At 36.6% G+C, this 12444-nt stretch overlaps 1 protein-coding gene across 1 annotated transcript; it reads left to right on the forward strand.

Moving 5' to 3' along the window:
• The first annotated feature begins 1344 nt into the window (after positions 1-1344).
• On the forward strand, positions 1345-11284 carry LOC117930112 (eukaryotic translation initiation factor 3 subunit A). Its single transcript, XM_034850580.1, has 14 exons — positions 1345-1443; positions 2887-2954; positions 3497-3978; positions 4821-5036; positions 5369-5737; positions 5819-5848; positions 6603-6830; positions 6944-7105; positions 7684-7905; positions 8006-8212; positions 8296-8502; positions 8762-8842; positions 9876-10077; positions 10536-11284. The coding sequence occupies exons 2-14, from the start codon at positions 2909-2911 to the stop codon at positions 11015-11017; spliced, it is 2934 nt and encodes a 977-aa protein (XP_034706471.1). The 5' UTR covers positions 1345-1443; positions 2887-2908; the 3' UTR covers positions 11018-11284.
• Positions 11285-12444: the final 1160 nt, after the last annotated feature.

Genomic DNA, 12444 nt, shown 5'->3' on the forward strand with positions numbered 1-12444 from the left:
CTTAAGGATCTTACAACTGCTATCCCGAATCTCGAATAAACTTGCATTGATCTCTTTTCCAAAATGTTGTACTTGGTTTCCAATAAAAGAAGAAAGAGGGCATGGGTGTATTTTACAAGTAGGCTCGCTCGTGTTTGAAAATCCATCTACCTGTGCTCCAAGTGTTCAAGACGTTTCATCTTAATACGTCAGAAACGAGTTTTCTAGAGTACAGTCGGAAGCAATAATGTTCTCTTGATACTGGGTCTTCACCAGAATAATGGGATTGGTTTGCCAGACTCTTCCTATTAATACAGTTCAACACAGCTGTATCCCGAGCCCACGTGCATAACTTCATTTTTGCATGGCCACCATCCCATGCTCTTCTTCAAAGCTCACAAGTTTTCTCATCCACCTTCATGCATCCTTTTAAAATTTGGTTTTCAAAAAAAAAAAATATTGTTTTAAAAAAAAAATCATTTGAAAATGTTTTGAAATAAGCATGAATTTAATTCTATAATTCCAAATGATGGAACTTATGGAATTTATTCATGCAAAAATAAATTGGGTTTTGGTGGTGGCCCAACATCAAAGAAGTTTTATTTAAAACAAAAATAAAATTGATTGAAGTGTAGTGTTTGCTTTTGGAGATTCCTTATCTTGTTTAGTGATGCATGTGACATAATTTATGCTCATTATTGCGCACTAACCTCATTTCATGATAGCACATTGTCGCTTGCAGGTAAGGTACGTTCGCACTCCCACTTTGATTCTCCTTTATACATGTTTTGATTTCCATATGTGTATGATCGTTCTGGATATCCATTGATTTCCTTACCGATTGTCATGATTATTTCATTTTATTAATAGAGACCCGTTTTTTGGGATTTAGAAGGATGATACGGTCTTTACCGTACCTTTCTGATAAATAACCTGACCCTCGAGCTCGATTTGGTTTTTCACGGACCATATTTTCTAAAATAAAGAGTTACACTTAGAGTTTTCTTTCTTATTTTGTTTACCCTTTAAAAATAAAACAAAAATAAGTGACGACTTTAAGTTATTTTCTTAATAAATAAATCATTTTTCAAATAAAAAGCGAGCTTGTCATTGAATGGAAGCTCATGAACAACAGTTGAAAATACCATTTTAACCTCATTTAGATAATTCATTCTTAAAATTATTTTAATTTTAAATCCCATTCCACTACTAAATAAAAATAAATTAGAAATTACCAAATCTCCATAAATAGGAAACTTGCCTAAAATGAGTTATCCCGACGAGGGACAAACCCAAACTTGAAAACAAACAGTGGAGTTGGGCCTTGAGGCCGAATAGATTCGGGTCAGAATATAACCCGAAACGGCTTCGTCGTCAGGGGCTAAAACCCTAGCCTTTTGTTTATCTCCTCCACACTCTCGTCTCTTACAAGGCGGAAACGACGCCGTCTTGCTCTGCAGCCAGGTAACCCTAACCCTAAACCCTCTTCTTCTTCTTGTTCTTCTTTCTCTTTATCATGTTGTTATTCATCTCATTCTTCATATCATTGGTGGAATCTTTTTCTACATGTTTGAATAGCTTGTATGTGTTTGTGTATTTGGATCGGGAAATCTGGAGATTTGGTCTATTTTGATTGGTTCTAATCATCCGTTGATGAGAGTACACTCGATTATCGAATTCGCATGATCTGCCGTTAGGCATTTAGGGATTAGAAGTTTTTGGACTGGAAAATTGAGTGATTTGGGGTTGTGGACTGCGGCGGATCTGTTATTGAAGTGATGGTGTGAGTTTTTGGGAGAAAAGGCCGCGGATGGAAGATTTGGTTGGAATAAGCTGGATTTGGAGGCGCTGAGTATAATTTGTGGGATTTAAGAATCTGTTTATGTTATGATGAAACTTAGATCGTTCGAGTGATATCGGGGAAACCCTTCTTTGTCGGTTTTGGCGATACTTAAAAAAATGTTTTTTTTTTTTTTTTTCTTCTTTTGGTCCGATTTGGTTCTAGGTCTCTCATGAATTGTGGCACTGATAAAACCCATTATTTTTTTGTTGCAATACAAAAAATTAGGTTTTTTCCCCCTAGTACTGATTGAAAGATTAGTTGAATGTAGTAGAAAAAAATGTCTTCTTTTAGATTTTTAGGAGGACAATTTCCCCGATGTAGTTCTTATCCATCTGATGCTGTGTAAATTCTTCAATGGGTTCAATTCTTTTATGTTGGAGTTTGGCAACAAGTGATCTCCCACTTTTGTTTCCCAATGTAACAAACAGAGTCTAATAGATTGATTGTAGAGACCCACATTCTGGTGATTTCAGTTGTCTTGTTGGATTTTGGAGTTGATGCTAATAGATTATATGACAAATAGGGATATTTGAAATGCTCCAATTTCACATATAGCCACCACAATTGTTTGATTTTTATGACTGAATTTCCAATTGCTTGCAACCTGAATATATACGATACTCCTGAATGTTTTTATCTGAAATCTACAATTGAATTCGCAATGGAACCTTATTCCCACTATGTGGCATAACTGCAATCTAAAAGGCATCATGCAACTGTAAGAATATCTGGATTTTGTTATTTATTTGTGCCACTTGTACTTCTTTATTTGTTTTATTTGTTTATTGTTCTAGGCTGTTCTTGTAGATCATATTTTTCTGCAAGCTTTTACATTATGTTGTTTTATCTTTATGGATGCTGAAAAAATTGTTTCATTCTTTGATTGTTTTTTCTTTAATAATCTTTGTTTGATGCAGTGTTTCCTTGCATTTGTAATTCCAATTCAGTCAATACCACCTCAATTTTATTTTATTTTATTTTATTTTTATTTTCTTTCACTTGGTTTGATCAATCATGCCTTGGCACAGCTGTTAATATCACATTGCTTTCTATTCCTTGAACAGGCTAAAAGTCTGATTAGTCAATATGGCAACTTTTGCCAAACCAGAGAATGCTTTGAAGCGAGCTGAAGGTATGAATTCTTATTTGCTAATATGGCTATCCTTTTTGGGCTAACAAACATCTTAACTTTTACTTGTAATTGTCGTTTTATGCGTGTATGGTTATGCATTTGGTCTACTTTTTCCCGCTTTCTTTGATAGCTTATATTTTTTGTTGCAATAATTTTGTGTTAAATACGTTTTATATAACCTTCTTTGGCACGTTTTGTATTATCACATCTGAGAGATCTAGCTAGTTTCTGCTTAACAGTAAGTGTGAAATTTAAGTTGCTTGCAAATGTGGTTCATACAGTTCTGCTTTTTTCTTATTCTTTAAATCTTTTGAATTTTTGACTAGTTTCTAGTGAGTGTGCCTCATTTTTATGCCCAGTATATATTTCACTGAAATTAGAATATGCAGTCTGGTGTAACTGGAAGCCTGAAGTTTCATGCTTGTTTATTCATATCATATGCTCTAGTGCCTCTAGTTAATAAACAAACTATAGTTCAGTGTCAAAACTGGCCTGGTTCTTTTATGGGATTTGAACTAACTTTGTATATTGCATGGATGCAGAGTTGATCAATGTGGGGCAGAAGCAAGATGCCTTGCAAGCACTTCATGATCTTATCACCTCAAAGAGGTACCGAGCCTGGCAGAAGACACTTGAAAGGATCATGTTCAAATATGTAGAGCTTTGTGTTGACATGCGGAGGGGTAGGTTTGCTAAGGATGGTCTGATCCAATACCGTATTGTATGTCAACAAGTGAATGTTACTTCTTTGGAGGAAGTAATCAAACACTTCATGCATCTGTCTACTGAGAAAGCTGAACAAGCACGAAATCAGGCACAGGCCCTGGAAGAAGCTCTTGATGTTGATGACCTTGAAGCAGATAAAAGACCGGAAGATCTAATGTTAAGTTATGTCAGTGGAGAGAAAGGAAAGGATAGATCTGACCGTGAGCTTGTCACCCCTTGGTTTAAATTTTTGTGGGAGACCTATAGAACAGTGCTGGAAATATTACGAAACAACTCAAAGTTGGAAGCACTTTATGCGGTATTTCTTCCTTAAAACACTTTGTTATTGAAACATTAGTTACTATTAAAGGTTTATGCTTTTTGCATTTCAACTATCTATGGCAGTGTTTCTACATGTTTTGGAATTCAGGGATATGTTATGGGTTTCTAGATTTACTTTAATGGTTGTGCGATTGTTAATCCTATATTTTTTTAGGTAGTCTAGAGGAATAAGGTGGCTCTTAGTCTGTGCACATTTTAGGGTTAATTTAAGGTGAAAAATGGATTTGGTTTAAGTGAATCACCATGGCATCGTTTTTGTGGTTGGCTAGGATGAATGATTAAGTCAAGACAGTGGGTTGCTTGAAGTTCATTAGAAATGTCTTTGCTTTATCTGCTTATCAGAAGTCTTAGATTTGGCATAGGACTCTGTAGTTAATGCCTATGGCCTGCATTTAGATTTCTGGGGCATACGTCGATTTGTGAATGACAAGCACTTTTCTCGAGACCTGCACTGGAATTATGTAGATGCTATGAATCTTGTTCTGTGTTCCTACCATCTTTATTTCCAATTTACCAACATAATATTAAATAATGTCTTTTACTGGGAATAATAACATGATTGATGATTTTCCATCCCTATTTCAAATCTGAAGTACTGTATCCATTGTTGGTAACCAAGTACTTATATGTTGCTTATATCTTAATATGCATGGGTGTTTTAACATCTAAAATGTGTTTGAATAACATGTCAATTGTGATCATGGTGAGGGGTATGGTTCATTTGAGAAGTATTTGATTTAATGATGCGCTGCAGAGATTGATTCGCTATTTCATGACTAAAGAGATGAAACTTTTCTAAACTTCTGATGCTTTGTGCAGATGACAGCACACCGGGCCTTCCAGTTCTGCAAACAATACAAACGAACAACAGAGTTCCGCAGACTCTGTGAAATAATCAGAAATCATCTATCAAACCTTAACAAATATAGGGACCAAAGGGACCGACCTGACTTATCGGCTCCTGAAAGCTTACAGCTTTATCTTGATACGAGATTTGAGCAGCTAAAGATTGCTACTGAACTCGAACTTTGGCAGGTTTGTGTATTCCTCTTATATACACATGGATAGGCAAGATACATATTATTAACAGCACCTTGCAAAAAAGCACACCAAAAGTACACATGGAGTATACAAAGGATGTCAAAAGGCAAAAAGAATTCCTCTTGTTGATATCTTTTGTCTTATATGTAATTGACATAGATTGTTTAGGTGTCTCTTTTCAATATAGTTTTATCTTTTATTATTTATCAAAAAAATATGTAAATGACATAGATAAATGCACAAGGCCATTGATGTAACTGCATTTGCATCTTGTAGTCTCAAATATTATCTGTTTCTCACCATTTTTTTCTTGTTGTATCCCACAGGAAGCGTTTCGCTCTGTTGAAGATATTCATGGATTGATGTGCATGGTTAAGAAAACCCCCAAAGCATCTTTGATGGTCGTTTATTATGCCAAGTTAACAGAAATATTCTGGGTTTCATCCAGTCATCTCTATCATGCTTATGCATGGTTCAAGCTTTTTTCATTGCAGAAGAGCTTCAATAAGAATTTAAGTCAGAAGGACTTGCAATTGATTGCATCATCTGTTGTTTTGGCTGCACTTTCAGTGACTCCCTATGATCTCACACGTGGTGCATCTCATTTGGAACTAGAAAATGAGAAAGAGCGCAATCTCAGGATGGCTAATCTTATAGGATTCAATCTGGAACCTAAACTTGATGGTAGAGAAGTGGTAATGTAAATTCGTTAACTGGATTTGCTTGAGTTATTGTATAACAATTTTTTTCATTCTGACGATGGACTCTTTTTCCAGCTATCTCGGTCTGCTCTTCTTTCAGAACTGGTAAGATCTGAGTCCAATACTGTTATGTAATTCCTTTCCTGTTTGTGTTGCATTTCCAAAGATTTGGATGTGCGTAGGACACATCATTTCTTGAGTGTTTGGAATCTACAACTCAATTTGGTGTTATTTATTTTTATATCTCTTTGGGTGCTATTTTGCTGCTCTACTTACCAAAACCTAAATTAATCTTCCTGGTCTGGAGCCAGCACTGTCGTCCAATTTTTGTACTTAATTTTTTTTATAGTAATTCTTTTTCTATGTATATGGATTTACACTTGGGACCTCTCCATCCCCACCTGAACTTATAGCCACTTGAGCCAGGCCTCATGGGCTTCTGTACTTCCTCATTTTTTTTTTTTTACTAAAACACGCCTCAATATTTGTATTTTTGTTTTGTTTTTTCAAGAAACAGGCTTGTATAAGCCACTATATTAAGCGTGCATGCTCATGCTAAAAAGAGCTCATGCTATTAATTATTGCTTCATTGTCGTTGATATCGTCTTCATTGCTCATGCTATATCTTCTGTCTATATATAACATGGACACAACACTTGCATCAGTGAATGGTATATGAAGCATAGTGTCCATAAAACAAAATGAATTGGTACACTCTTGGTGCCTGAAATAGTGTCTGATGCGCATTTCTTGGTACATCACAAAAGATGCTATAGTAGGAGTGCATTGTTATATAGGTTTATTTTACAGAGGGTTATTTTAAATCTGAACAATGGTGAATCTTGGTGTTATTTAACAGGTCTCTAAAGGTGTTATGACCTGCGTTACTCAAGAGGTAAAGGATCTGTATCATCTTCTAGAGCACGAATTTCTGCCTCTAGATCTTGCATCGAGGGTACAGCCCTTGTTAGCAAAAATTTCAAAACTTGGGGGCAAGCTTTCTTCAGCTTCTTCTGTTTCTGAAGTGCAACTGTCCCAGTATGTTCCGGCCCTGGAAAAGCTTGCCACCCTGAGGTTGCTTCAGCAGGTGCATTATTATTGTTTAGTTTGCATTTGCTGTTTTTACTGCACTACGCGTTTCTGTTTTATTGTACTCACTTTTCTTTGTGCTTGGAATATCTTTACTTTCTGTTTCTCCAGGTGTCTCAAGTGTATCAGACTATGAAAATTGAGAGCTTGTCTAAGGTGATCCAATTTTTTGATTTCTCTGTCGTGGAGAAGATCTCTGTGGATGCTGTCAAACATGGCTTTATTGCAATGAAAGTTGACCACATGAAGGGTGTCATCTTGTTTGGAAATTTGGTAAGTTTTGTACATGCCATCAACCTTTTGTTCTGCTGCTTTCTTGTTTTGGGTCCAGCTAAGTTCTCTGTGCTGGCTCATAAATGTTAATAAAATGGGTATGCAGAGATGAATCCTTGCTTTCTCTCTCTCTCACACACACAAGCACATTGTCACACACACGGTTGCACATAAAGATAGGTACACAGGCTCATAAATGTAAATCAAGTGGGTAAGCAGACATGTGTTTGCTCTCTCTCTCTCTCTCTCTCTCTCAAACACACATACATTTATGGGCAGAGATCCACATGCACATAGGAAAACCAATTCTCACTTTACCATGCTACCTCTGTTGGTTGTTCTTGGATGATTGTCACTGTGCCTTATTATTGAGTTGATATTCCAATAATTCTGGTTTTTTTTTTTTTTTTCTGATTTTGAAAAATTGGCTTAAATGGCTCTTCTAGCATGGTGCTTGCATCATTGCTTCGTAACATTTTTTTGGTTGTCTAATGGGACACTGATTTTTTGCTTGAGTCACATTAATTAAGCTCCATTTTCTGATAATTTCTGTTAACTAATGGTGTTTTTGCTTCTAGGGTATTGAATCTGATAGGATGCGGGATCACCTCACTGTTTTTGCTGAATTTTTAAATAAAGCAAGGGCTCTGATACATCCACCTGCCAAGAAAGCATCAAAATTGGGTGACATGCTTTCAGGTTTAGCAGAGACTGTGGATAAGGAACACAAGAGGCTTCTTGCTCGGAAATCAATTATAGAGAAACGCAAGGAAGAGCAAGAACGCCAACTGTTGGAAATGGTATTTTTTTGTGAACTGCTATCTGAGTGCATGTACTTGAATTTGATAATTTATGTCTGAAAATGTCCAAATCTTTTTGGACTATATTTCGTTTTTAAAGGAGCGTGAGGAGGAGTCAAAGAGGCTTAAGCTACAAAAGATAACTGAAGAGGCAGAACAGAAAAGGCTTGCATCCGAGTATGAGCAAAGGAAAACTCAAAGGATCCTTAGAGAAATTGAGGAGCGGGAACTTGAAGAAGCACAGGCACTACTGCAGGAAGCTGAGAAGCGTGGCAAAAAGAAGGGAAAGAAGCCTATTGCAGAGGGAGTGAGTATAGCTTTGGTTAGTCTTAATTTTCCATGGGGTTGAAAAACCAAATTTGACATGTGGAATACTGTTGCTATATTCAGGAAAAGGTTACCAAGCAATCTTTGATGGAGCTGGCCCTGAGTGAGCAACTTAGGGAGAGACAGGAAATGGAGAAGAAGTTGCAAAAACTGGCGAAAACAATGGATTATTTAGAAAGAGCTAAAAGAGAAGAGGCAGCTCCTTTAATTGAAGCTGCATTTCAACAGCGTCTAGTGGAAGAGAAGGCGTTTCATGAACATGAGCAGCAGGTATAGTCTGAATTATTCCCATTTCTACCTTCACAGTATACTTATTTAGGGTTTGCTGACATTCTTCCCTTAAAAACACCATATTATAGTATTCAGAGGACTGTATCATGTTCTCTGAATACTATAGATAGTATCCCTATATGTTCATATTCCCTTGTCTATCTTTCCTTTCTGGTTACTTCACACAAGCCCCAAATGTCTGCTATAATTTGTGTCCTCTCAACTGTACTGTTGTTTACACCTTGTTTTTCCTTTTCAGCAAGAGATTGAAGTTAGTAGACAGCGCCACGACGGAGACCTCAGGGAGAAAAATAGACTGGTCCGGATGTTGGACAAAAAGGTGATTTCTCACCTCTTCTTTTTCTTCTAAGAACTTCCAACTTAGTCTGTATAATTCACCTGGTACTCGGTATCAGAAGAAATATCATCTGTTTTGTTAGAGGGGTTAAAAAATTAAAATTAAGGGAATCTGAAATTACCAAAATCAACTTTTTTGACAGCCTAGGAGAGCCCAAAATATTATTTCAAATTCCTTTTTCCCCAAAAGATATCCTCACCAATTGTCAATTTTAACCTGAGTGTTCATTTTGATTCTTTAACTCTTTATTTTACATCCAAAGAAGTGTAAGGAGCGTCCCCAAGGGAGAACTTTATTTGCCAACTTTGTGAGATCAATGTCTCTAAGAATGGTTTTTGCAGGTTGACACTTCTACTAATTTTTTTTTTTATAGAATGTAGTCTTATTAATTCTATAGATTTTGAGGGCCGATATTAAAAATGTGACCTAAGGTAGAATATTTTGGAAAAGAGCTAAGGAATTTCTGTTGGCTTCTCCCAGTCACTGAATCTAAGTTGAATTCTCATTTCAAGTAGTTTCCTCAAACTAAATTGTTTGGCATGTTTGGTTCATAGAGGAAAATTGAACATTTGGAAACAGCTGATGAACTTCTGGTGGGCTCTCATCTTTATGATTCTATTACTTGAGCAATGGTGGATTGTATGTGGTGAATTTGGATGTGCAATCTGGAAGAGATCTGCTTTGCATCATCATCTAGGCTTATTGCATGCCCTATTTGAGTTTCTGGAATCGGTTTCCATGGTTCCTTTGGGTGGGACATGAAACATGTGTGATATATGCTGTTTGTTGCTTATATTTCCTTTGGGTGGACATGAAACATGTGTGATATATGCTATTTGTTGCTTATATTTCATCGCTTTCAGGAACCAAAATTGTTTGGACAGCTCTTACTTAATGTTTGTAGATGATTCAACTTGGCCTTCCATCTGTTTGCACACAAGCATTTTAATGGAAAATATTGTCACTAGTGATTCTACTTGGTAACTCCTAAACAATATTGATGTCTTTTCCTCAGATGATATTCCAGGAAAGAGTTATGAACCGTCGGCAAGCAGAATATAGCAGACTGAGAGCAGAGAGAGAGGAGCGAATCAGTCAAATCATCCAGAGTCGGAAACAGGAGAGGGAAGCTAAGAGGAAGATGTTATTCTACTTGAGGTCAGAAGAGGAAAGGATGAAAAAGGCACGTGAAGAGGAGGAAGCCCGTAAGCGTGAAGGTATATTCTTTATATTGATCTAGTTCTTCAGAGTCACACTTCAGTTCACAACATTTTGTTCATCATAGACCCAGTCTGGTCTGAAATAGTTGAGTAATAATCATATCAATTCACAAAGATTTTAATATGATGATGAATAATGCAGAAACCATATGCAAATCTCTTACAGATTTCTAATTGCTAATTAGAGACATGATTCCCCTTCCCCTTCACTGGTTTTTTCCTCTTCTAATTTCTCTTCCCCTCTATATTTTCATATTACCCTCGCCATTCTTGCCATGATTGACTTACTAGCGTTTCTTGCCTTTACCCCTTTTGTCATATATTTTTGGAATGATACGAGTTTTTCTTCTGATCATACCCTGTTTCCAAGTTAATTTTGGGGGTCAAATAAGTCCTTTATACTGAAATCTTTGTCATGATTCCTTCATATCTGGGGTATCTTTTGGGATATGTAGAGGCTGAGAGGCGGAGAAAAGAAGAAGCTGAACGAAGGGCGAAGTTGGATGAGATAGCTGAGAAGCAGAGGCAAAGAGAACGGGAACTGGAAGAAAAAGAAAAGCTTAGGAGAGAAGCTCTCTTGGGTAGGCCAACTGAGGTGCCTCCCAAACCTTCTGAGCCCCCTACTGGAGGTCGCCCGCTGGAGCCTGGATCTGCTGCTCCAGCTGCAGCTGCTGCTGCTGCTGCACCAGCGTCTGGAAAATATGTGCCCAAGTTTCGTAGAGAGAGAGGTGAAAGCGCTGTACAGGTCCCACCCCCAGAACCCGACCGATGGGGAAGCAGGGGGGCTCCTAATCCAGAATCCGATCGATGGGGCAGCAGGCAGGACGATCGTCCACCTCAACCGAGTGACAGATGGCGTAGAGACGACCGAGGAAGCTCTTTCGGTTCAGGTGGTGGCTCAAGGTCTTCTACCTGGTCTTCTTCCCCCAGACGCTGAAGGTACACACCACTTTGGTTGGATTGCTTGGACTGCGGCCATTCAAATTTAAATCCATGTTTAGTTGTGAGTGGTTTATTTTGTAGACAATGGCACATCCCAAACTTTAGAGAATATTTATTGTTGTTAAATTTTGGGGACTTGGGTACTTGAAAATTCTGAGTTTCTTTCAAGTTTTTATTACATATTCTTGTCCCAGACAATTTCTTCTGAATTTTCCCAGTAACTTTTTGATATAATAACATATTCCACCCCCGCTCTGTTGAATGATTTTTAGAGTTAGTGGATTAACACCTATCCGCCCATTCTGTACGATAAAGCATGCTTCTGGGCATCAGGTTCCCACTCTCCACATTCTTTATTTTCTCACATTTTCTTGGGAAACCATGTTTGATTCGAGGAAAGTTATGCTAAGAAAAATAATGTTAAAAGAAGATGATTTCCTATGTTTGAATTATCATAAAAACATGAAGAAAAAAAAAGACAAGAAATATAATTAAAATTAATTATAAATTTATGTGTTTTCAAAAAAGTAATTTAAAAAAGGATATAAAAATAATTTATTAATTTAATTTAATTTTTTTCTATAATTTTTCTTTTCCTTCCTCACAATTTTCAAACAATCATGCCACATGATAAAAGAAGAATGCCTTGCTCCATGGTCTTGGGATGACACCTGCTCTTGCTTAGTAGAGTTTTATTATTCAGAGGCGTCCAATGGGTCAGGCTGTTCATTTTGGCCCAAGGCCTGGCACGACCTACTTACTGTAGTATTTGGGCTGGCACGGTCCAAAGGAGTGGGTTGTGCTGGACCTGAGGAGACGGCTCGTTGTGCCATCGCCCGTCACTTAATCTTTTCAAATATCACTTTTTCTTTCTTCTTTTTTCCTTTTTTATTACATGTCAAATGTAATTCTCACTTTTTTTCCTCTCTCTATTCTTTTCATGTAATTTGTTGAAATATTGAATAAAATAATTATTTTTTATATTTCATTTCCTTTTATATTCCATTATTTCAAATTTATTATTATTTTTATTAAAAAACCAAATTCAAATATGATTTTTTATACCTTTTTTAAAAACAAAAAATTAACATTTATAAAAATTTTACAATTACAAATTTGATAAATATAAATGTAAAAAATAAAAAATATAATTATTAGAGATGTTTAAAGTAACAAAAATAAATTTCATTTAATAATGAAAAAAATTAAGAGATAGTGACTTAAAAATTAAATTAAAAATTTTAACAAAATAAGTGGGCCATGGGCCACTAGCACAGCTTGTCGGCATGACACAATTAGTACAATTGGCATGATATGGCATGGCAGGGCACAATTGGCCCGCGAGGTTGTGGGCCATGTTGGGTCACCTATTTGGTTTGCATGGGTTAACCCAACCCAACACGATTTTTAAGTAAGTCATGT

The sequence above is a fragment of the Vitis riparia genome, chromosome 14 (genome assembly GCF_004353265.1).
Source record: "Vitis riparia cultivar Riparia Gloire de Montpellier isolate 1030 chromosome 14, EGFV_Vit.rip_1.0, whole genome shotgun sequence".
Taxonomy (NCBI): domain Eukaryota; kingdom Viridiplantae; phylum Streptophyta; class Magnoliopsida; order Vitales; family Vitaceae; genus Vitis; species Vitis riparia.